This window comes from Aricia agestis, chromosome 22 (genome assembly GCF_905147365.1).
Source record: "Aricia agestis chromosome 22, ilAriAges1.1, whole genome shotgun sequence".
Taxonomy (NCBI): domain Eukaryota; kingdom Metazoa; phylum Arthropoda; class Insecta; order Lepidoptera; family Lycaenidae; genus Aricia; species Aricia agestis.
In genome coordinates this window covers 475,504-498,636 of record NC_056427.1, presented here as the reverse complement: position 1 = coordinate 498,636, position 23,133 = coordinate 475,504, and the positions used below count along the sequence as shown (strand labels likewise).

At 39.0% G+C, this 23,133-nt stretch overlaps 1 protein-coding gene across 5 annotated transcripts in view; it reads left to right on the top strand.

Annotated features, from left to right (window-relative positions):
- The window catches only part of LOC121738191 (rho guanine nucleotide exchange factor 11), a 138,682-nt gene that overhangs the window by 9,386 nt on the left and 106,163 nt on the right, over positions 1-23,133 (top strand). For 2 of the 5 annotated variants that reach the window (XM_042130098.1, XM_042130097.1), the window contains exons 2-20: positions 1,815-1,926; positions 2,358-2,501; positions 2,905-2,984; positions 3,851-3,941; positions 4,753-4,859; positions 6,908-7,321; positions 9,042-9,120; positions 10,413-10,462; positions 11,108-11,167; positions 11,851-11,951; positions 12,526-12,649; positions 13,137-13,200; positions 13,548-13,720; positions 14,722-14,852; positions 17,984-18,095; positions 18,402-18,513; positions 19,200-19,325; positions 20,932-20,988; positions 22,570-22,632. In XM_042130098.1, the coding sequence (XP_041986032.1) occupies positions 1,818-1,926; positions 2,358-2,501; positions 2,905-2,984; positions 3,851-3,941; positions 4,753-4,859; positions 6,908-7,321; positions 9,042-9,120; positions 10,413-10,462; positions 11,108-11,167; positions 11,851-11,951; positions 12,526-12,649; positions 13,137-13,200; positions 13,548-13,720; positions 14,722-14,852; positions 17,984-18,095; positions 18,402-18,513; positions 19,200-19,325; positions 20,932-20,988; positions 22,570-22,632 (2,197 nt within the window). In that variant the 5' untranslated portion in view covers positions 1,815-1,817. The remainder of the gene's footprint in view (positions 1-1,814; positions 1,927-2,357; positions 2,502-2,904; positions 2,985-3,850; positions 3,942-4,752; positions 4,860-6,907; positions 7,322-9,041; positions 9,121-10,412; positions 10,463-11,107; positions 11,168-11,850; positions 11,952-12,525; positions 12,650-13,136; positions 13,201-13,547; positions 13,721-14,721; positions 14,853-17,983; positions 18,096-18,401; positions 18,514-19,199; positions 19,326-20,931; positions 20,989-22,569; positions 22,633-23,133) is intronic. The other 3 variants (XM_042130102.1, XM_042130100.1, XM_042130099.1) reach the window with 2 other exon arrangements.

The following is a 23,133-nucleotide window of genomic DNA, read 5'->3' as shown; positions in this document are numbered from 1 at the left end:
TACAGGTTACATGGTCGGGTCGGCCCGATCGTGCAGAAGCATGAATCTCCCATGACGCGTCGCGTGACATAGCAGTTGCCAGTTAGCACTGGTGACGCCTTAAATGTCAAATCCCTTACATTCGGCACGGTGTTTGTGTGCGGGGCGCGGGCAACTAGATTATATGTAATTGCATAAGTTGATAAATGCTATGCAATATAGCTCTACCGCGGCAATCCCCGAGTGCCACACGTGTTTATTTCTTTGCCGTCAAAACCATAGAATGCACATTGTCTAAAAACCGAGGACTACAGAGTCAAAGTATTCACAGAAGTCCACAATATTTTTTAATGGCGCATAAAGTTTTAAATCGGCAATAAAACAATTTGCCAAAACTTTGTGGATTCGTCTTTGTCTTAAAAACTAATAAAATGTGAGGTTGAGGACATATTTAAGATTTCCTGTCGATGCTATGGCCTATTTTTAACCGACTTAAAAATGGAGGTTGTCTCGACCCGTATGTGTGGTATTATTATATCCAGAACTTTCCGTGTACAATATGTTAGCAGCTAGTCTATATATACAGCTTCTGAGCAAATGTGCCAAATTTCAAAAGTAAGTATGAATGTATTTATTGAAACCAGGCCAGTTAATTACGCTGGAGTAATTTTATAGTAGCCGTCTCCCAAGCGCACACTGCACTCTCTCTCTTCCCCTCATAACCCTCCCTAGGGAGACCATGGAGGGAGACGGACGACCGACATGACGACTCGACGGGCGAGAGGTCTGTCATCTGGCGCAGGGCTTTTTACATGCCCCGTCTGACGCATGCAGCGGTCGGCAACCTTTTGGCAGGCAAAGGCCACAAGGTGGCAAAACAAACTAAAGGCGGGCCTCATACTCGTATTAACCCTAGAAGCTCAGTATACCTACACATAATGAAGGGAAATAACTAATAAGTTTAGTGTTTGTTATAAAATGACACAATAACAGCTACGTTCTTAAGAGGCAATTACTATTGGCAATATTAGAAAACACTGTTTTTGATACGTTTTTAAACTTATTCATAACACATTCACGGGCCGCAAGTAAGATCCCGCGTGTTGCCGACCGCTGGACGCATGGATTATTATCTTGCTTGTCAATCAGGGAATCAGCCTGCATTGCCCTAACCAAACTTCAAAATAACACGTTTCCAACGCGAGAATCGAACCCACGAACTCCAAGTCAAGAGCCACGCTCTAAACCACTGGATTAGTGTGGCTTTATTACAGTGTAGAACAGTTATGAAGACGATAATAATATGCAGAGCAATGTCAATACTCAATACCGTTGCTAGTTAGCAAGCGCCTGTGATTTGTGAAACACTGCGCCCACACATGAGTCCTTATTACATGGGAGTAGAGTTGATTATCGCGTAGTTGTTATTCTAAAATATAGAGTGCTCGTTGATCCGTCAAACGTTGTTTAGCCTAGATGCTTGTATTACGTAACCTTTCTCTTAAATCATTGTCATGTATTGAAGGACCGCATCAAAGTTCTATGAACATTTTAAATGTTATTAGTACCCTAATGTCGCCCGCAACTCCGTTGCGCCAAAATTCATTTATCGCGCGGGAACCGTAATTTTTTTCGGTATAAAAAGTATCCTATGTCCTTTCCCGGGACTCAAGGTATCACCATACCAAAATTCAGCAAAATCGGTTCTGCAGTTCGGGCGTGAAGAGGTAACAGACAGACAGACATACTTTCACATTTCTTATTTACTGCTGAGTGCTGACTGCTGTATCAAAGATGACAGTGGCTAGTGGGTAATCGCCGCTAATGTCTTGCAGGTGATGTTGGGGGGCACGGGCGGCGGCGGCGTCGCGACGTCGCCGGGCGCCGACAACCTGCTCACCGTGACGGTGGCGCGCGACGAGCACGGCTATGGCATGAAGGTGTCAGGTGGGTGACAGTATTTTGGTGAAATTTTATATTTGGTGAAATGTGATAGTTGGAGAACGTTGATAATTGGTGAAATGTGATGTTTGGTGAAATTGGGATATTTGGTGAAATGCGATATTGGGTGAGGCGTGATAGTCAGTGAAAGTTGATATTTGGTGATGCTCGATTCTAATTTCTAGGTGAATTGCGATACTTGGTAAAGTATGGTATTTTGTGAAGTGTGATATTTGGTGAGGTGTAATATTTGGTGAAATGGGGTTTGGTAAAGTGCGATATTCGGTAAGGTGCGATATTTGGTAAGGTGCGATAGTTGGTGAAATGTGATATTTGGTAAGGAGTGATAGTCGGTGAAATCTGATGTTTGGTGAAATGTTATACTTGGTGAAGTTATTAATGTTGACCTTTCTAATATCCATCCCATCACGTTTCAGGCGACAACCCGGTGTACGTCCAGTCTGTGAAGGAACATGGTGCGGCGTGGCGAGCCGGTCTCCGATCAGGTGACAGGATCCTGAGGGTTGACTCCGTGCCGGTGCATCATCACACGCATCAACAGGTGGTGCAGTTGATACGAGGTGGGTACCAGGGTGATAGAGTATGGCAGAGTGTGAGGAGAGTGTAGATGGTTGTAGGTGGGTACCAGGGTGACAGAGGTGAGAGGTTAGCAGATGGTTTGTGCCTTGGCTGTAGTACTTTATTTCATGAAAAAGACCACGGCCTGCTAACCTTGCTTATTTATTAGTATTTGGCGTATTTGTGTATGATTTTAAGTTTAAAATTTTAATGGAGCCAAGCAAGGGAAGTCCAGATAATTGAAGTTATTAGAGTATCACAAAGCGTAAACCTGGAATTATCCAAACTTACCCTGAATCTGAACTTATCTATCGATTTAAGCAGTGGACACCAACTACGTATTCTGACCTATTTGGAAAAAACACACTTATGAACTTCAATTTAATATCAACTTTATGATTCCAGCCAACCCGTCCCCCGTGCTGACAGTGCAGCAGAACAGCTCGCGACACAAGACGCCCATCACCGCGCCGCAGCCTGTCAACGTGAGTATAAGTGGTACAAGGATCTCTATCTTGACCGAAAATATCCTTGCAGCACTGTGCATAGGCACGGGATAAAGTATATCAAAATTGAAAAAAAAAATCGTCTAAGTGCGAGTCGGACTCGCGCACGAAGGGTTCCATACCATAATAGAGCAAAAATAGACAAAAATTGTGTTTTTTTATGGGAGTCTAATTATTTAGTTCATTTTAATTTTGTGAACATTTCAAGTGCCTACCATTGAAAGTTTTGCCATTATTGAAATCGAGCAAAAAAAACACATTTGTTTTTAGTATTTGTTGTTAATTGTTATAGCGGTAAGTGGCAACAGATATACACAATTTGTGAAAAATTCAGAAGTCTAGCTATAGCGGTTCTTGAGATACAGCCTGGAGACAGACAGACAGACAGATGGACAGACATCGAAGTCTCAGTAATAGGGTCCCGTTTTTACCCTTTGGGTATGGAACCCTAAAAACACATATTTGGTGGCCACTTTAGCCGCTATCACTGATAGTAAAACTAGATTTGTCTACATGTCTACGACAGTGAAAATCTAGATTTGTGTTCTATATTACGATATTTTGCTCAAAAACATTCTGAATGCAACTCTGTGCACAGCAAAAAACCGACTTTTTTGTGTAAATTTTCAATATCTGTGATTTTGTCTTTTAACCCCTGACTAAAAATACTTGTTATAAGTTATTTTGGTACACACTGTATAGCTGTGAGTTATGAACTTATGACAGACATAATATGTTATAGGCTAGCTCAGGGGTTCCTAATCTTTTTTAATCTTTATGAATGTGTGATTGATTGCTTGATTGATTTATTGATTACAGCTTTATGATTGATTGTCTGCTTCCAGCCGGAGAAGCAGCGTCAACTGGAGGCGACGAAGGCCCACACGTTCCGCATGATGCTCGATCAGGAGCAGAAGTATATCAGGGATCTGAGGAGTGAGTGAATACTTTATAGTCAAAGTTTAAATAAAAGTCAAAACTTTAACTAAAAAAATTAAATTGATATTATTCATTGTAACTTCATTGCACCAATAGTCTTTGCGGAAACCGTACCTTCTTTCGCAATCAAATTAACCATTTTCTAGGTCTCTATCCAACTTCATTTTTTTTTTATGAAATAAGGGGGCAAACGAGCAAACGGGTCACCTGATGGAAAGCAACTTCCGTCGCCCATGGACACTCGCAGCATCAGAAGAGCTGCAGGCGCGTTACCGGCCTTTTAAGAGGGAATAGGGTAATAGGGGAGGGTAGGAAAGGGAAGGGAATAGGGGAGGGTAGGGAAGGGAATAGGGTAGGGTACTCGGTAAACTCACTCACTCGGCGAAACACAGCACAAGCGCTGTTTCACGCCGGTTTTCTGTGAGAACGTGGTATTTCTCCGGTCGAGCCGGCCCGTTTGTGCCGAAGCATGGCTCTCCCACGTATGATAATGTAAATCATTTTGAAAGATTTATGTATGATTTATGCATGTGATATTTTAGTATGAAGCCTGGTATACTTACAAATTCTCGATTAAAAAAAAAAGTCATTATGGCGGCAAGAGATGAAACAAGTGCCAGTCGATAGTTCTCTCTATGAGTGTAGCAACAAAAGTGAGGCGGAGATACAGAGGGGATTTTTTTGCATATTTATAACACTAACATTGCTTTTTATTCCAATGAACGTTTTTCATCAAATTCATAATTTTCATCGAGCTGACCCATTCATACCGAAGCGTGGTACTTACTTTCAACCTTCTTAATTCCAGACGAGCTGCTCAAAGTACCTGACGTCAGAAAGCAGGCAGAGTTGGCAGCGGCGGAGCAGCGCTGCTGTAACTTGCAGACGAGGATCGACAGCATTCTGGCAGCACAGGTAATAAAGACAGCAAAGACAGACACATTTGACAACACTGTAATATTTTTTAGTTTATACTGTATCAAAACTATTTTGTATCCGTACTAGTGTTGGATTAAAATGTCAAAATTGTTCGTTCTATAGTCATTAGTCAATCACTGCTATTAAAAAGCAACATCACCATCCATATTTAGCTAATGTTAATGATTATTATGAGCCTGCAACACTGTTTTCACTTCAGAAAAAAAAAACACATAATGTTAAATTAAGAAAAAAAAATAACCCCCAATGTAAATTTATTAAGTGTCAGGAATCAGTATACAAGATATTGAATGAGGCATTTTCTTATTTTTTTAATTTGATTGTCAAACAGTTTCCATTTTAATAACTAGATGGCGTATGGGTAGACAACTATTGGTAATACCAGGCAATACCATCAATAATTGCTACAAAAGTGGGCAAAAGAATGTAAAACTTGATACATTTCAATTTGAAAAAGACACGATGATATTCCAATGAATAGGATAATAAAGTTATTAATAACGATGTTTTAGTTAAAACTCACGGAAGAAATAGCCCTATATATCGATATTCATACCAAATGTCACAGGAATTATAAATTTAGGTTTTGACAACATCTTACCTGCACTTTTGCACGCTAACGGATATTTAATGGCCAATATTTTACCATTAATGAACATCGAAAACCAAAATAGCACAATTTGGGAAAAATAATAAAAACCACACCAACAATAAAAAGTAGAAGGAGTTTCAAAGTAACATGGCCGCCAAAACTCTTTCAGTTGTCAGTTTTCAGTTTGACAAGTTTTTATTATGTCAGCGTGTTCCTAAACTTTTACCAGTATAATGGCCTAATCGCTTAGGTTTAAGATATTTTGATTTATGTGACACTTGACAGTACACTGATATTTTTTGGAAACACAACCCATATGTAGTCAGTGATGCCAACCTGCAGATAATTTCAGATCGGTGAGGAACCAATAGAAAATCTAGAAGTGTTTATCCTTACGTCATCTAGTTAAGATTGTTAAAAATAAAATTAAAAAAAAATAAAATAAAATCCCTCATTGTCAAATTAGTAGTATTAGTAGTAAAACAGACATACAGGCGCTTCGAACTAATATTACCCTCTTTTTTCTTCAGGGATTGAAATAATTATTTCGTTTTCCTGAAGTAAAAACATATCTGCAGGCTGTTTATATCATTAACATTAAACCAAAAGGCGAAAATTAATTTATTTGACTAATAATGTAATATGGGCCGGGTCAATAATAATAATAATTTATAATATTGCTTTTGTGCTTGTGTTACCAGTAACAGCAAACAGAATATGTATACAGTATACATGATGAATTGTCAAAGATATGTGAACAATTAGCATCACATTTACGGATATTTGTCTCTTTCGTGCATAATATTGCTGTCTCATTCTTATGACGTAAGAAGGAGATAGTTATATATATATGTTCGCAAATGAAAGCTCTAACTTGCCTAAATATAAAAGAATTTCTACATGTTCTGCGACCATACTTTATAAACTTTGTCATTGACAGTCAATCTCGATTTGTTTACATTTCTCTGACAATTTGCGTGTATACATAACAGCGCTCGTACCTATGTGTTTAAGTCTGTGTTTGTTAATTTTTTTTCGCCTTTATTTTGCCAGTGGTAACTTTTTGTAGTAATCAACACGACACATTTTAAAATAGATGTGATTTTAACATTTGCTATACACAAAGTAATGTTTTTTTTATCTCCACATAATATCTTGTATTATAGTCCGAACCACGAGACGAAATACAAAACTACTGTTAATTCTAACAATTTGGATAAAAATTTGTATGCTCGTGGTTAGAACAATAAAGTTTTGTGTCTCGTTTCATGGTTTACAACCGCACTCAGAGGCATTATTTTTTCAATTTGACATAATCTCCATTAAATTTAAGTTTAATCACCATTAATATGTCTCTGAGTGCTGTAAGCTGTTACACTTTAGGTGTGTTTTACACCGAACTAGCTACACCTAGGCTATATGCACCTTCTAGCCGGAAGCCAAACCAGCGACTCCAAAGATGCCCAGAGCAGAGAAAAACGCCCAAAACACGAGCTTCCTCAGCGGTCTACCGAGATCGCTCAGCAACTTAACCGGCCAAAGCCTCCGGAACCTCCGCCAACGAAAAGACCAGCCGCTGATCCGGCAGAATTCAGAAGAATCCAAGAAGAGGCATAATAATACCGTCCCGATGGTTCCCACAACTTGTCTGGATAATACCCCCCCTCCGTTGCCTCCTAGATCGGAGAGATTCAACTCTCCCCCTCTTCCTCTCAAGCCGTCCACGTCTAGAGTGAGGGAGATGAGGCGTTCTTCCCACTCGCTCGACGAGTTGGAGCCGCAACCGAATTCTATCGCGATGCAGCTGAGTTACCCCCTGGTTAATGTGCCGCCGCCGCCATTGCAGGTAAAGTGGTGTCAGACTTTGGTATAACAAGGAATAAGGATATGAAATAGGGTGTAACAAAACAAAGTGATAAATGACAATGCTTTCGAGTTTCATAGTAAACTCTATACACACATACACAATGTGTGTACTGCGTATAGAGTTCACTATGTACGTGGCAGCGCTAAAAGAGTAACGTTTTTTTAAATCTTTTGTTCAGGAAATTTTAGTGTGTATGTGTGTAAGTTCACTCTGAAAGTGCAGCGATGAAAGAGTATCGATTTTTTAGAGGCAAATTCATAACGTAGGGTGTTTGCCTATACAAATCACACAAATAAATTGCCCTTTCAGTGCTGCTACTTTCACAGTGAATGGACACAAACACAATAAAGTATTATCACTTGGTTTTGTTACACCCTGTAAACCCAATCTTGTCCCAATAGCCTTATTTCTTTTACCAATAAAAGTTTGCCACCAAAACTATAATGTCATAAAGTGATGGCTCAAAATATTAAGTCAAGTAAATGTCAGTCTCTTTCTTTCCTATTTGATATTTTATGTTATTCTTTTTGTAGTACACAATCCTACTATTGAAACGGATCTTAATGTTTTACTTGACTTGATATTGGTCGCAGAACACATAGAAATTCGTACATTGACCCATTGCTTCTTGTCTCGTTCTTACACCAAAATGTACCTGTGTCAATACGACAGCAATGGGACAGTTTATGAATTTCTACGTATTATGCGACGGATTTAAATATTTTCTATTCCGTGTTCACTACATTTCACCAGCTATGCTTCTTCTATTATTCGCTGTATGTAATATGTTGTAACCTTCTTAACTTTCGCTAACTCAGAGCTTTGACGAAGTATAAAATCGAAAAGATAACAAAGTTAGAAATGTCAAATTGGTTTCGATAGTTTCGATAGCGAAGATAGAATATATATGTCAAAAGTGTAGTACATGTATTTGACATAACGCTAAGTGTCAAGAGATACGTGTTGCACTCGATGACTGCCGCGGTAAAGTTATTGCATAATGCATAGCATATTTTTATCAACATATGCAATTATAATTTGCATAAGTCTAGTTGCACGCACGTCGCACACAAACACCGTGAAGTCTGTCGAACTGAATAATTCTTTTAAGTTGGTTGTCGAAAGTATCGAATACTACCTGTCTAAGTACCCTTTAGATAAATTTAGTCATAGTTTTCTAACTTTGTTATCCCTTTACTACTTTGCCTAGGATCACAGTGTAGTAATGTCATAATCTGATATTGTAGTAAGTACAGCTTTATTTAAAAATATTTATCATTTATGAGATTACGTTTTTACTGACTATAGAATAAAATTTAGATCTATTTAGATATGAGAAACTGTATAAAAGATTAGGGGCTGTCTTTACTATGCATGAATTACTTTTCCCACTTACTAATAAAAAACAATTACACAATGCTACGATAAGCAATATTGCATCCTTGTCTGTCAAGCTTTTCCAATGTAACAGATAAAGACAAAACATTGTATAAATACTTTTATTAGTAAAAGGCCGGCAACGCACCTGCAGCTCTTCTAATGTTGCGTGTGTCCATGGGCGACGGTAGTGGCTTTCCATCAGGTGACCCGTTTGCTCGTTTACCCCCCTATTTAATATTAAAAAAAGTATGAGAATCAGCATGTACGAAAGTTAACCGAGTTTTTAAAATGTTGTATGTAATAGTTGTGGTTTTTTCAGACGGACAACCGCAGCGGTCTACCGATCCTGCACGTCCGGAGTCAGTCTTCTCCCGAGCAGCTAGATGACTTGACACGATGTAAGTAATTATGAACATTGCAAATGACACTTATCTATGACGTTATGTCAGTAATTTCTTAGTAAGAACTTAGAACACTGACCTCAATTATACAAGCACGCCTGGACTTATGATACCCTTTGAAATGACAGCAATTTTTTGTGCCTATTTGAAGCGGAATCAGCGCCCCCAATGCGGGGGAAGAGAACTAAATCTGACGTAAAAATGACGTTTGAAAGTCGCCATATTGGCGCTGATAGCAATAGTGAGATCAAATCAAATCAAATCAAAATCAAAATTGTTTTATTTCTGAATAAATTTAAAATAAATGTTTTCAGAAAGTCCTACATGATGCCTACCACCGGTTCGGGAACTACTTGGAACTAATACTAGTATATGGCCGCTTAATCGCTATTGGTTGTCAATAGCGATTAAGCGGCCATTTGCAAGTTACGTCAAATTTAGTTCTCTTCCCCCGCATTGGGGGCGCTGATTCCGCTTCAAATAGGCACAAGAAACAGCTGGGTATCATAGGTCCAGCGTACTTGTATAATGGAGGTCAGTGACTTAGAAGTCACTTATATTTATTTATTTATTTATATATAGCGTAGATATAGAGGAAGTGCTAAAATATACAGATAAATACATTGATTTGGAGTTCAATTTTGCGACGTTAGAATTACGATTTTATCGCATTATGGATAAGATGTCTTTTGAATTTGTAGTAATTGTAATTTTGGACTCCAAAAACTGGGACAGCCTTAAAGAGGGCAGTATTTTTGACCATCACAGCTTTGCCTTTGATGTTTTGTGAAAACAACATACCAGATGACGCTTCCAACTCCGTTGCTACCATAAAGTTATTATACCTAGCGGAATAGAGAAACAAAGGCCTGAGCAAGAGACGTGTGATACATGACATCAGCACTCTTTTTTTGACGTCCAGACGGCACGTGCCGTACGTTGACAATTTAATCTCATAGAATTCATGTTCAATCATGCTTGTGTATACGTACACATATTTCTACACACAGATGTAAACCAATTTCGGTTATGTTTGACAGCTCGAGATTGTTGCTTAACTTTATGGTTGCTACCGTATCGCGTGGGCACGTTGAATTTTTCCGCAACCGAAACTATTGTCTGTGTCTCAAACTATTTTCTTACCCATCTAAATTGGTTCTGCCAATTAAAACGTACTTGTAACAGATATACAGACAGACAGACGGACCTTCAGGCAGACAGCCTGACACACTATTGTATTTATAAAATAAATAAATAAAATTTATAATAATATACTCTTTTTTTCACAGCAGTTGGCGAGCGGCCGCCCGGCACACCTCCCCCGCCGTATCCACACCAGGTAACTACGTCCAGTTTTATAGTGACCGTGCACTGCATTTGGTGTGTATGTATGATTCAGTGAAGTATAATCACGAAATACTAGTAATAACGAATTCTACGAGTAATGTATGTTATTGTCTTGTTGATAATTACTACCTACGCAAGGCCAGTTAGAAAAAGTTGACTTTGCGGTTGTCGCAGAGGGTTTGTTCTTAAATTGGTCCCAAAAAGACGTGGGAGAGCCATGCTTCGCCATAAATGGGCCGGCTCGACCGGAGAAATACCACGTTCTCACAGAAAACCGGCGTGAAACAGCGCTTGTGCTGTGTTTCGCCGAGTGAGTGGGTTTAGTAGTTTACCGGAGGCCCAATCCCCTACCCTCCCCTATTCCCTCTTAAAAGGCCGGCAACGCACCTGCAGCTCTTCTGATGCTGCGAGTGTCCATGGGTGACGGAAGTTGCTGTCCATCAGGTGACCCGTTTGCTCGTTTGCCACCTTATTTCATAAAAAAAATCTTACATTGTATAATGTATATGGCTCACTCGGCTATAAAACGTCGTAATGTGTACGTACCTTTACTCGCCCGTTTGTCACCACTCCAGTCAGTCAGTCAGAATATATAATACTTTAAAAGTGACTTAACATGAATTTTTATTGTTTCCAGCCGTGTGGAGACCCCCAAAGAGCCATCATATCCATGGAGGAAGACGACTCGCCGGCGTCCGTGAGTATTATTTATTAAAATTTTGATTAATTACATCATTAACATGAAAAAAAAAAACACTGAAAAAAAACTCTTATAAGTATCGGGCATAAGAATGGAAAATATTGGACCAATAAAATCACTGGAAGTTGCTAACAACCTTTCATGAAATAGATTAACCCAATTTCAGCTGTGAGCCGGCTGACGATGAACATCCATGTGACACGTCAGCATTTGATATACAAAACTTTATGAAAATAGGTCCATTCGGGGATGTTTTTAACGCCGCACAGACACACTCGCAATAACAAACAAAGACACACAGACACAAATAGACGGGTGTGTGTTCATCAGAGCATCCAAACGAGTGGACCAATTTTGATTAACATTGATTCTTGACACTTATTATAGTTTTCCATCAGGGATTCTAAATTAATTTTCATAGTTTTGTACTCACAATTTCTTACAAATCTGTCCATGTGTATGTTTCAAACTGTCCGTGTGTGTGTTTCAACCTGCCCATGTGTATGTTTCAACCTGTCCGTGTATATGTTTCAACCTGACCGTGTCTGTTTCAACCCGCCCGTGTGTCGGTTTCAACCTGTCCGTGTGTATGTTTCAACCAGTCTGTGTGCGTTTCAACCTGTCCGTGTTTAAGTTTCAACCTGTCCGTGTGTATGTTTCAATCTGTCTGTACGTTTCAGGACAACTCGACGTACTCGGGCCTGTTCTCGAACCTGCGATCTGTCCGCGACTCCCGCGCGAGGATGGCCGTGCTCATCAACTGGCTACTGGGGGAGAGAAGGTACGGTAACAACAACAGTTTTATTACATACTAGACATTCCGCGCGGCTTCGCCCGCGTAAATTAGAAATTTCAAAGACAAATTAATCCACAAAAAGTAGTTCATGATACTTCACGTGGTATACTTCTTATTTGTGCCAAATAACAGAAAAATTGCTCCAGTAGTTCGTGAGATAAACAATCCTATACATATAATTTCAAATAATTTCCCCCGTATTTTCCACATTTTCCTCTATTTCTTCGCTCCTATAAGTCTTTCTCGCTAAATGGGCTTTCTACACTGAAATAATTTTTCAAATCGGACCAGTAGTTCCAGAGATTAGCGTGTTCAAACAAACAAACAAACTCTTGCGCTTTATAATATTAGTATAGATTATACAATGTACAGGCTGTAACTGAACTTAGTGATAATATTTTAGGTTGTGTATGAGTCCCCTGTAAAAATAGCAGCGCTGAAAGAGTGTTTGTTTTAATCTTGTCGTAATTTAAACGACTAATATTGGACTTCAAGTCGTTATACCATAGAGCACAACAGCCTTTTAGCTATGCTAATGATGCATTTTTTTCTATCACAGATCAGCGTGCGCCGCCCTGCTCCTAGTACTGACAGACGGGTACCGGGCTGCCGCTGGTGTTCCACTGATCACCCTGAGGCGCTGGGCGTACGAGCTCCAGTCTACCTTCCTAGTGCCCGCTGCCGTGAGTACAGACAGACATACAGACAGACACGGACAGATATAGTCTTGAACGTTGTGAACGGCGACGAAAAGGAAGATCTTCCGACAGAGCGAGATAGCATGCTCAGTCAGGCCGAAGCCCACTGACGTCATTCGTCAACGGCAAGATATATACATCAGATGTTGTATATATTTTGCCGTTCTCCGAAACTTCGATAGCGCGATGCAGGAGTGTTAGGCGAATTGTGGGTACCGCCACAAGTCCATTCGACACAATTTATAACGGCTTAAGGTGAGACCACACTATCGACACGATAAGACGCGACACTTCACGTTCCATAGAACTGACATTTTACAAACGTGAATTAATAAACATTCATTTTGACAATCTGTGAAATAAGTACATCTGACACTTAATTTTTTTATTTTCTTTTTAAGAGGCAAAGGAATACTTACAAACGTAAATATTTAACAGATTATTATGGAAATAATTAAGTATTTTTTCTCAGGTGCTACAACTGAATGGCGTAGATGAGAATATGGCGAACGAAATAGATCATGTTCTTGTGAATGGTGAGTTTGTTATTTATAAAACAGAATCATTATTCAATTCTGTCTTTGTCTAATACGTTAAAAATTTTACTTGACAGTCAAGATGGCATTTAGACTCTTTTTTAAATTAATTTATTTATTTCAATTTAACACAAAGTTATTACAATCTTACTCCTTCGCTTTTATAACTAAGTTGAGATACTTTAGTCCCTGGAGAGTACTTAACGTTGTTCTTACCCCAAAAAAAAAACAATCATCTTATTCAAAAAATCAATCATTCAATTAAAAACATTTTAACCAAAATCACATAGCGTGATTCATTCTCATATCAGCGCCATCTATTATCGAAACTCACAAACTTGTTACAGAGCACGACAAGGAGGAACTACTACGCAACGTCTTCCGCAAAGCCCGTCGGCTCGCCAAGGACGAGTTGGCCCGCCAGCTGTCGGACTTCCAGCTCAAACGACGGGCCGGTCTAGGCGCTTTGTACGGCCCGACGGACGATGTCCTGAAGAGATGCGCTCTGGACCGACAGCAGGTATTTTGAACTCTATTGTTCGGGGGGTTAGGGTAGTATTTTGTACGACAAACTTGTTGCGTGTTTTGGACCGATAGTAAGTTATTTGAACTCTATAATTTTGTAGTTAAGGTAGAATTTTGTTTTGATAAAGTTGTTTTATGTTTTGGACAAATAGCAGGTTATTTTGAACTCTATTGTTTGGTGGTTAAGGTAGTATTTTGTACTAAGAGAGTTGTTCAATGCGATTTAGACAAAAACCGTGAGCAAATCAATGCCATTGCATATTCAACCTTAAAACGTCGACATCTTGAGCTTCTATTTTTCTACTACGACCTATTTCATTTTGAGCTCTGTTGTTTTTGCACTAGGGTTGAATTTGCCTTGCACTTGCCACTCAATTGTAAACTCTATCCACCCATGTACTTACGGTCTATTTTCCCACAGGAGTAGATATTAGTAGAGCTGCTTATGATGGCTCGTGCTAAAGCATATTGCTAAGTATTCACATGCGGTTTTGTAATACATAATTACTGTTTGGACCGCAAAACTCACAGCTTGAAGGCTCGCATCGAACCGGATTGATGGAATTATCAAATATATCGATTTAGAATAAAACTATCGAGCAATGCTGAATGTGTGGACGAAATCCCGAGCATCGGGTTTTGCTCGACGTTATTGCTCGATCGAGCAAAACCGTATGTGAGTACTTAGCATATCAAAAACATTGCATTTTGTACCTTAGAACATCGACATCTAAGGGCCACGCCACACCGGAATGGCAGCGGCGCGGCGAGCACTTTCAGTGTCATATGATTTAAAACTTTATCTTCATTATTGTAATACATAGTATCGCTTAAAAATTAAAATTCCATTGCAGTGTAGCGCAGGTTAAATTTTCCTACCACGACCTATTTCATTTTAAGCTCTATTTTCAAGAGGCTAAGGTCCAATTCTCCTTGTCCATGCCATTAAAATATCAACTCTACGCACCTTTGAACTTAAGGTCTTTTTTCCAACAGGAGCAGATAGTAGTCGAGCGGCTTATGACGGCCCGTCTCACCGCACTTGCGGCGCCTCCGACGCAGCCAGCGGATGCGCACGCCGCGTTGTTGGCTGCAGTGTCTGCGGCCGCGCTGTGCTTGGGTTGTAGGTGAGTTACTAAGAGCACATTATGATAAGCCTATACGTTTTCTATGCTCATTTGTTCTACTATACGCGCAACAAAGGAGTTGAAGTTTACCGTACATTTTGCACAACAAATACTATCCTGATTCCTTTCCCATTTCTTAAACATACACAATGCCGATTTTGCCAGAAAAACTATCTTATATTCTTCTTTCGTTAGGTTAGGTTAGGTTAGGTTTGGTTGGGTTGTGTGAAAACTGAAGAGGTGACAAACATACACACTTTCGCATTTATAATATTAGTATGTATAATGATGTCACTATATTATACTGTGATTTGTGACCTACTGCGTATGTATTTATAAACATTCTTATCAAATAAGGTGTGGAAGTGATAACAAAAAATCTTTGGCTTATCATTTGGCTAAATGTTATATCAATAATATGACCCTTATTTTTATGAACGTAAGGTCTATACATAGGCTACTTCATAATGACATCAGTTTGTGACTACGCGTATACATAGATAGTTGTGTGTTTCAAAATTTCTGCGGTTTAAAAAAGTTTTTAGATATAAAAATAGCTGAAAGTATGTAGATTTTAATAAATTTAAACGTATTATTCAAAATTAATGTTTTTATACAGTGTGTTGGTGTAAACACCGTTATCCTTGAAACCATCAAATGAGCCAGTCAAAATGAACAACTTTTTCTATGAGAACAATGCTGGGAACTCAAAAAAATGCCGTCTTCATACCCATACGGATGCCCGGATCAGCAACTTGTATGGGTATGAAGACGAATATTTTTGAGTTCCCAGCATTGTTCTTATAGAAAAAGTTCATTTTGACGGGCTCATTTGATGGTTTCAAGGATAACGGTGTTTACACTAACATTTTGTATTATATACTAACTGAAGAAATAAAGTAACTTTAAAAGCAAACATTTTAAATTTACCGCGCACAGTATTTATTTTATTAAAAGTGGGTAGAAGAATTGTTATAATAATTTGTTTTAACTATTTTGCGAACATTGACTGTTCTAATGTCAATAATTATTTATAAATAGACACTACTTAAGTTATTTTCTATCATAATTAGTGGCTGTAGTGCTTTTGAACTGTACCTAATTATAGTGTAATATGAATAACATGTGAACAACAGATGTTAAAAGTTGTGGTAAAAAATTTGGTTATGTTCACAAAAAGTTTATTTCAGTGATTTTGTTTGAGCTATCTTATCGGTAAAACATTAGGGTTTAATATTATTTAAATCAGTGTTAATAGTGCAAAAACGTATTTTACGTATTTGTTGATAAAAATTGGTACCTACACTATTTAGTGATAAAAACATGGTACTTAACTGTATACGCTACACCAGGGGTTCCCAAACTTATTTTGCCTACCGCCCACTTTGAGAACAAATTAGGTTTTAGCGCCCCCTTGTTTCAATTTGCATCCAGATGAAATAAATCACCCCCAAGCCTCTACACAACGCCCTCATTTTTTTTCTGGGACACACAGCCCCAATTTTTTTTTGAACCTTCAGCGCCCATTGTCGCCCACTTTGGGAAATACTGCGCTAGACGGTCAGCACCAGCTCAGACTTCCCCAGTAACTAGTTAATATCATTCAATATTTTCTGTGAAATACCAACATACATTTTAACTTGTGCATAATATTAGTCATAGTAACTTTATCATGATACCAGGAAAACATAACTCCAGTAGAGTTTTACCTCATACTATGTAGTGTTGTGTGGCCTAAATGGTATAATATTTTGCTTGGTGGTAAATTAGTGGTGTAATGGTGGTAGAAATTAGTGAAGTTGATGCCAGAGAGGTCAGGAGAAGATGGTGGCAGTCACCGAAGACGCTGAAGAAGAAGAAAAAGTGAGGATATATTCCCCCTTACTAATAAACTTTGAATAGTTATACAGTGTTTTGTTCCTGTCACACAAGTGACATTTTGAATTGGATTGAAGAAGACAAAACACTGTATAAATATTCAAAGCTTATACAGCGTTTATTAGTAAGGGGGTTAGTATTTAATTTACAACGTGTAAAACAACTAAGTGATAATACTGTTGGGTGTGTATGTGTCCCTTGTATAGAGTTAGCTGTGAAAGTAGCAGCGCTGAAATAGATTTTTTTATGTGATTTGTATGGGCAGGCGCCTCAGTGTCATGAGTTTGCCTAACAAAAGAAAAAAGTTACTCTTTCAGCGCTGCTAATTTCACAGTGAACACACACACACCCCAAAGTATTATCACTTAGTTTTATTAGACCCTGTATAATAATTTCCTTACTAATAAGGATATTGTAAATCCTTATCATCAATATTATAAATGCAAAAGTGTGTTTGTTACATCTTTACGGTTAAACGGCTGAACCGAAATATATGAAATTTTGGTATGAAATACTGGAAAGGGCATAGCCAGCAAACTTTATCAGCTGTGACTGATAATATGCTTTATCTTTAAATGGTGTTATACACAAACTATTATTATTGTGTGTTTAGAATTAAAAATTTCATTTACCTAAAAAAAATGGGAAACATTGGGTTAAATTTTTTTTATAACGTTACAAATTTGTGTAAACTTTGTTAATGTGGCAGCTTTGTGACTTACCAGTTACCATATTATTATAGCTCTTAAATCACTCATCAGTAAAATTCTGTATGAAGTGCCACATCTCATGCCTTGTATATTATATCTTTCATATTATTTTGTTATTCGCTTTAGTATTTTCCAGTAATATAAGGATAACGCTAGAACGTCGTGAGGAAACACTTGCATGAAATATGTATTGTCCAGATCATTCCTTTGGATTCGACTAATATCATGGACGGAAGAATGTACGGTTGCTAAACGTATTTATATTCAACGTCTATTTTAAATATTGTAACAAACAGTAACTATGAGTTGATAATGATGACATATGTTCATCACGATGTGGACGATGACGACGATGATAATAATGATGACATCGATCACGCTAACGATCACGTTGATAATAATGATAATGATGACAATGATAATAATGATAGTCACGATATTGATGATGATAACGCTGATGATCACATTGATAATAATGATAGTCACGATATTGATAATGATAACACTGATGATCACGATGTTAATAATGATGTAACACTCCAGGCCGGCGTCAGTAGCGGCGGCGGTGGGGGGCGGCGCGCGGGCGACGTTCCTGCAGCGCGACAAGCCGTACAAGCAGCGAGTTAAGCAGCTCGCCAAGCAGCACCCGCAGCCGGTGAGTACAGCGCTACAAGAACTAATGACGTAGGTTTACGTAAAGCTAGTAAAATTCACAACATTTATACGCTTAGCAAAAAGGAGAAAATACATAGATAATCTAGATCTCTTTAGTTTTTGGTGTGGCGAGGAGTCAACATCTCTGCTAAGTGCCAAGAGACCTAAAATTTGTAAACGGCTTAAATTAGTATCATGTACCACGTTTTGAAAAATTCCATTTTTCGACTTTATGAATGTTTATGAAGTCGAAATCTAAACTAACGCGGCCATCTTGAATTGTTTATTAATTTTTTTTCATCCGCAGTTCATAGTGCGCGGCCACCACCTGCAAGCTCAGGCGCTGACTGCAGCCAACCACTGTCATCACTGCGGCGCCGTCATTGCTGGCATCGCGCCGCAGGCCTTCGTATGCACAGGTGAGATGAAGCGGTCTTAGGAGTGACCCTTGTGGTACTCCGAGTGATCTAGGAGTGATCCTTTTGGTATGCCATGGGACCCAGAGTACGCCTTGTGGTACACCATGGGGCCTACAATTAAACTTTGTGGTACTCCATTTGTTCCTTATTGGTTTCTCCTTGATAAAATATAAAAGAAATAGACCCGAATACTGACCCTTGTAGCACCCCATGTGGTATTTATTTTGGTCGACTTTGTAGCATTGTCATCGCCTATTTTGCTTGGTGTGTAGGTGTGAAAACGTAGTCAGAAAGTCCTGCGGCATCCATATCCCAGGAGAGAACCTTTTTTGTAATAAAAGGGGAGGATTCGTAATGGTTCGGCTACACTAAAGCCAGCGAAAGTACAGAATCAACTTTTTTAGCTTTCCTTATGTATCTTTACGAGCTTTTGCCCGCGGATTCGCTCGCGTTAAGAAGTATTATTATATACAAACTTTCATCCCCTATTTGAACCCCAAGGGGTTGGAATTGATCAAAATCCTTTCATAGCGGATGCCTTTGTCAACATCTACCTGCATGCCAAATTTCAGCCCGATCCGTCCAGTGGTTTGGGCTGTGCGTTGATAGATCACTATGTCAATCAGTCAGTCAGTCACCATTGAGTTTTATATATGTAGATTATAGATCCTTTCTTTTTTCTGCAGACTGCAACCTGCGCGTGCACCGAACATGCGCACGCGCAGTGGAGGAGACGTGCGTGTTGGAGCACGGCGACCACGGCAACCGCATCTCGCGCCTCATGGAGCGCATGACGCCCGCGCCGCACCCCGGTACGTACACACACACACACATGAATGTAAATGAGCGTACACGCAATGAAATAGAGTACGCGCGCTGGAGCATAAAATACGTACGTGTGCGTAGACGAAAGTTAGGATTGTCAATGCTTAGGTTTTTGTAAATAAATTAAGAAAAAACCTTCCCAGGCAAGGCTTGACGTATCTATGTTATTGGGTTATTACCCATAATAAAAACTTGAGAGGTGTCAAGGGACACCCGGATGGAACGAAGTTATATAAAAACGCCATCTATTGACACCCATTAATAGTAACAACGACACTTTTGTGGAATTGTAATAAAATTGATTTAAACGTCCGGTGGTAGTCGCTGTTTATTCTCAAAAACGCCATCTAGTTGACGCACAGGAACCTATGATATGAACGCCCTCTGCCCCTAATAGGCAGGTACTAATAAAAAAGTGTCGAGGTCAAGTGTGGTTCCGTCTAGCCTCCTTTCGCAACACCGAACGCGCCATAAGGAACTTCTTTCCAACATAGTATACCTAAGTTATTATAATAACATAGGTCGGCTCTCGGCCTATGAATTAACGAGCTTTTGCCCGCGGCTTCGCTCGCGTTAAGAAGTATTATTATATACAAACTTTCATCCCCTATTTGAACCCCTTATCAAAATCCTTTCTTAGCGGATGCCTACGTCATAACATCTACCTGTATGCCAAATTTCAGCCCGATCTGTCCAGTGGTTTGGGCTGTGCGTTGATAGATCACTATGTCAATCAGTCAGTCAGTCACCTTTGAGTTTTATACAATGTGTCCCGACACCGGTGTCCGATCCTTTAATGTCATGATCTATGGCATATTTTATCGACAAATTGGCTCTAAAATTTTTTCTCTCTCTCACGGTTGTAAAATGGCAGCCGTTTTAATTTTTCTCGGGCTTTCAAAAGTTGGAGATTTAAAAATTTATTTTTTCAAAAGTTGGAGAAAAAAAATTTGAACTCATGATGTATGGCTTATATTAGTGACAAATTGGCTTTCAAATTATTTTTTGCTCCAACTTTTGAAAAAAAAAATTCTCTGGCTTCATACTAATCTGACCACCTCATCATAAGAAAATCGTTATAACTTCTAAACTATCTGACTTAAAACATTGAAGTGAAAGAATTTAAGAAGATGAAAACTACCTCTATCTTTTAAAAATAAAAAAGGACCAGTTTAATCAGCTACATTTTTCACAAAAAGCCATTAATAAAAAATACACAATTTTTTCTTCTTAAACTTGGGTTTTTCTATGTTTAATTTCACGAAATTTGTAACATATTGCCTGTGTAAGCGTAGTCCACAAATTTAGCTATCAAATGAGACCTTTTTTATCTTCATAGGATTTTTACAAGAGCAGTTCTTGTCAGATTAGTGTGAAAGCCCGAGAAAAACTAAAATGGCTGCCATTTTACAACCTTGAGAGAGAAAAAAATTTGGGGGCCAATTTGTCGATAAAATATGCCATAGATCACGACATTAAAGGATCGGACACCGGTGTCGGGACACATTGTATAATATATAGATATAGATTTCCCTGATGAATCGATTCATAATTATTGCATGTAGCAGTTTCTTTACTTTTTCTTTCCCCCAGGTCTGGAGAATGACAAGAAGTCTCGGAAGTCTGCGGGCTCGGGGCACTTCCTCAACAGTGAGTGTTTTCAAAAGTATTTACATACAAATTGACCGCAATAACTGCAATCGGTTGAACTACGTGGGAGAGCCATGCTTCGGCACGAATGGGCCGAGTGAGTGAGTTTACCGGAGGCCCAATCCCCTACCCTATTCCCTTCCCTACCCTCCCCTATTCCCTTCCCTTCCCTACCCTCCCCTATTACCCTGATCCCTCTTAAAAGGCCGGCAACTTGCAGCTCTTCTGATGCTGCGAGTGTCCATGGGCGACGGAAGTTGCTTTCCATCAGGTGACCCGTTTGCTCGTTTGCCCCCTTATTTCATAAAAAAAAAAAAAAACTACGTACGCCGTTCGAGCGCTCAATTTGACGACAGTCTACACGACAGTACTTTAAATAGCGTTTGACAATAATTAAGTCATTACAATGCTTTAAGCTGATCGTATCGAGAAAATTGATTCCTAGGCAGTTGACCAACGTCATTTGGTCGGATCCATAAAGAAAATATACCTAGCGGAATAGAGCAACAATCTCGAGCTGTCAAACGAAACCGAAATTGGTTTACATCTGTGTGCAAAAATATGTGTACGTATACACTTACACAAGCATGATTGAACATGAATTCTATGAGATTAAATTGTCAACGTGCGGCACGTGCCGACTGGACGTCAAAAAAAGAGTGCTGCTGTCATGTATCACACGTTTCTTTTTACCACGCAGTGTTACTGATAGTGACATCTCTCTTGCTCAGGCCTTTGTTTCTCTATTCCGCTAGGTATATTAACTTTATGCTCGGATCATGTCAATTCAATTTTAAGAGTCCATATGACCCTAACTTAACTACATACATTAACCTAGATCTCAAAATCTGTAAGGTCTAGAAAACTGATTTTTTGACACAAGTAACTTCAGTTCATAAAGATTAAATGCTCAAGACGAAAACACGATTACTCAAAAAATGCTCGATAGTTTCTTTTTTACAAAAAAACCTTGTTTTAGACACATTTTTGCTTGGATCTTCGAAGTTTGCTGTCTTTTCTTTAATATTTTTTAATATCTAAAAAGGTATTGTTAAAACCTAAATTTGCTCAAAACACTTTTTTCATAATCATTATAGTTCATCTTTAATTCAAGTAAAACTAACTCGGCAATGATTCCGCGCTGTCCTTTTTCACCTGGCATATGAAAGACGGGCGTGAGTGTGAAGAGACGATGTTTGATTTTTAGAGTCAGGTGAGCTCTTAATGGGTTTGACGTAACGCGACCAAACTACGTAGGTCCCCCATCTGCTTAGGAATCAACTTCTCTGATAGTACATGCATTTTTCCTCACCGTATACACGTATACACCGTATACCGTGACGTCATTTCATACAACGAATTCTAAAATGCGGCGCGTACGGTGCGGACAAATGTTAGATCATCTTTATATCGTCAATACCTACACAATATTATGAAGGGACGGTACGCGTCGGGTCGTATTTCCATACATTCTTAGTTCCGAGTGCGCGTAAGGTCACAAAAACAGTATAGAAATGCGGCCCGTCGCGCCACGTCTTAATGTGCGCGACGCGCGTATCTAAACTGTACGTTTTGTTGCAGTGGAGCGAAGTTTCCGAAAGAACGAAGACATCTGGGACCAGCCGACCGCGTCACCTGTACCAGGTTAGTGATTATTGCTGTAAGGACGGGGCATTACACGCGTTAAGGTGACGCCGCGTTAAAGTAAAAAACCGTGTTGGATATGTTCTAAATGGAACAGCAAAAAATGGAAAGGGCGTAAGCGACGAAATGGTTTTTGTCGTAAATACCATAAATACATTTCATATAAGCTATGGGCAAATTAAAGTGTATGCTTGAAGTTTGAGGCAATCTATTTACAAATTTTATATATGTTATAAAAGTTGGCCAATCGTGTTGTGCTATGGGTAATTCAAAGACATAGACATGATGAATACTGACAATGAACTTTAATTTCTTAGCTTTAGTCATTGCTGAGAAAAATCGATATCGCTACAGCCAAATTATCAAGGCGTCGTCTTAAAGGGCCCCAATGTGAGTGCCCTACTGGTGCACACATAATAATGACACGTTTTCCGTAAAGCTTCCTCTTTCTTAAACGAGTCGATATTTTTTATTATATAATCGGTTTCTTGGATAGGGCTG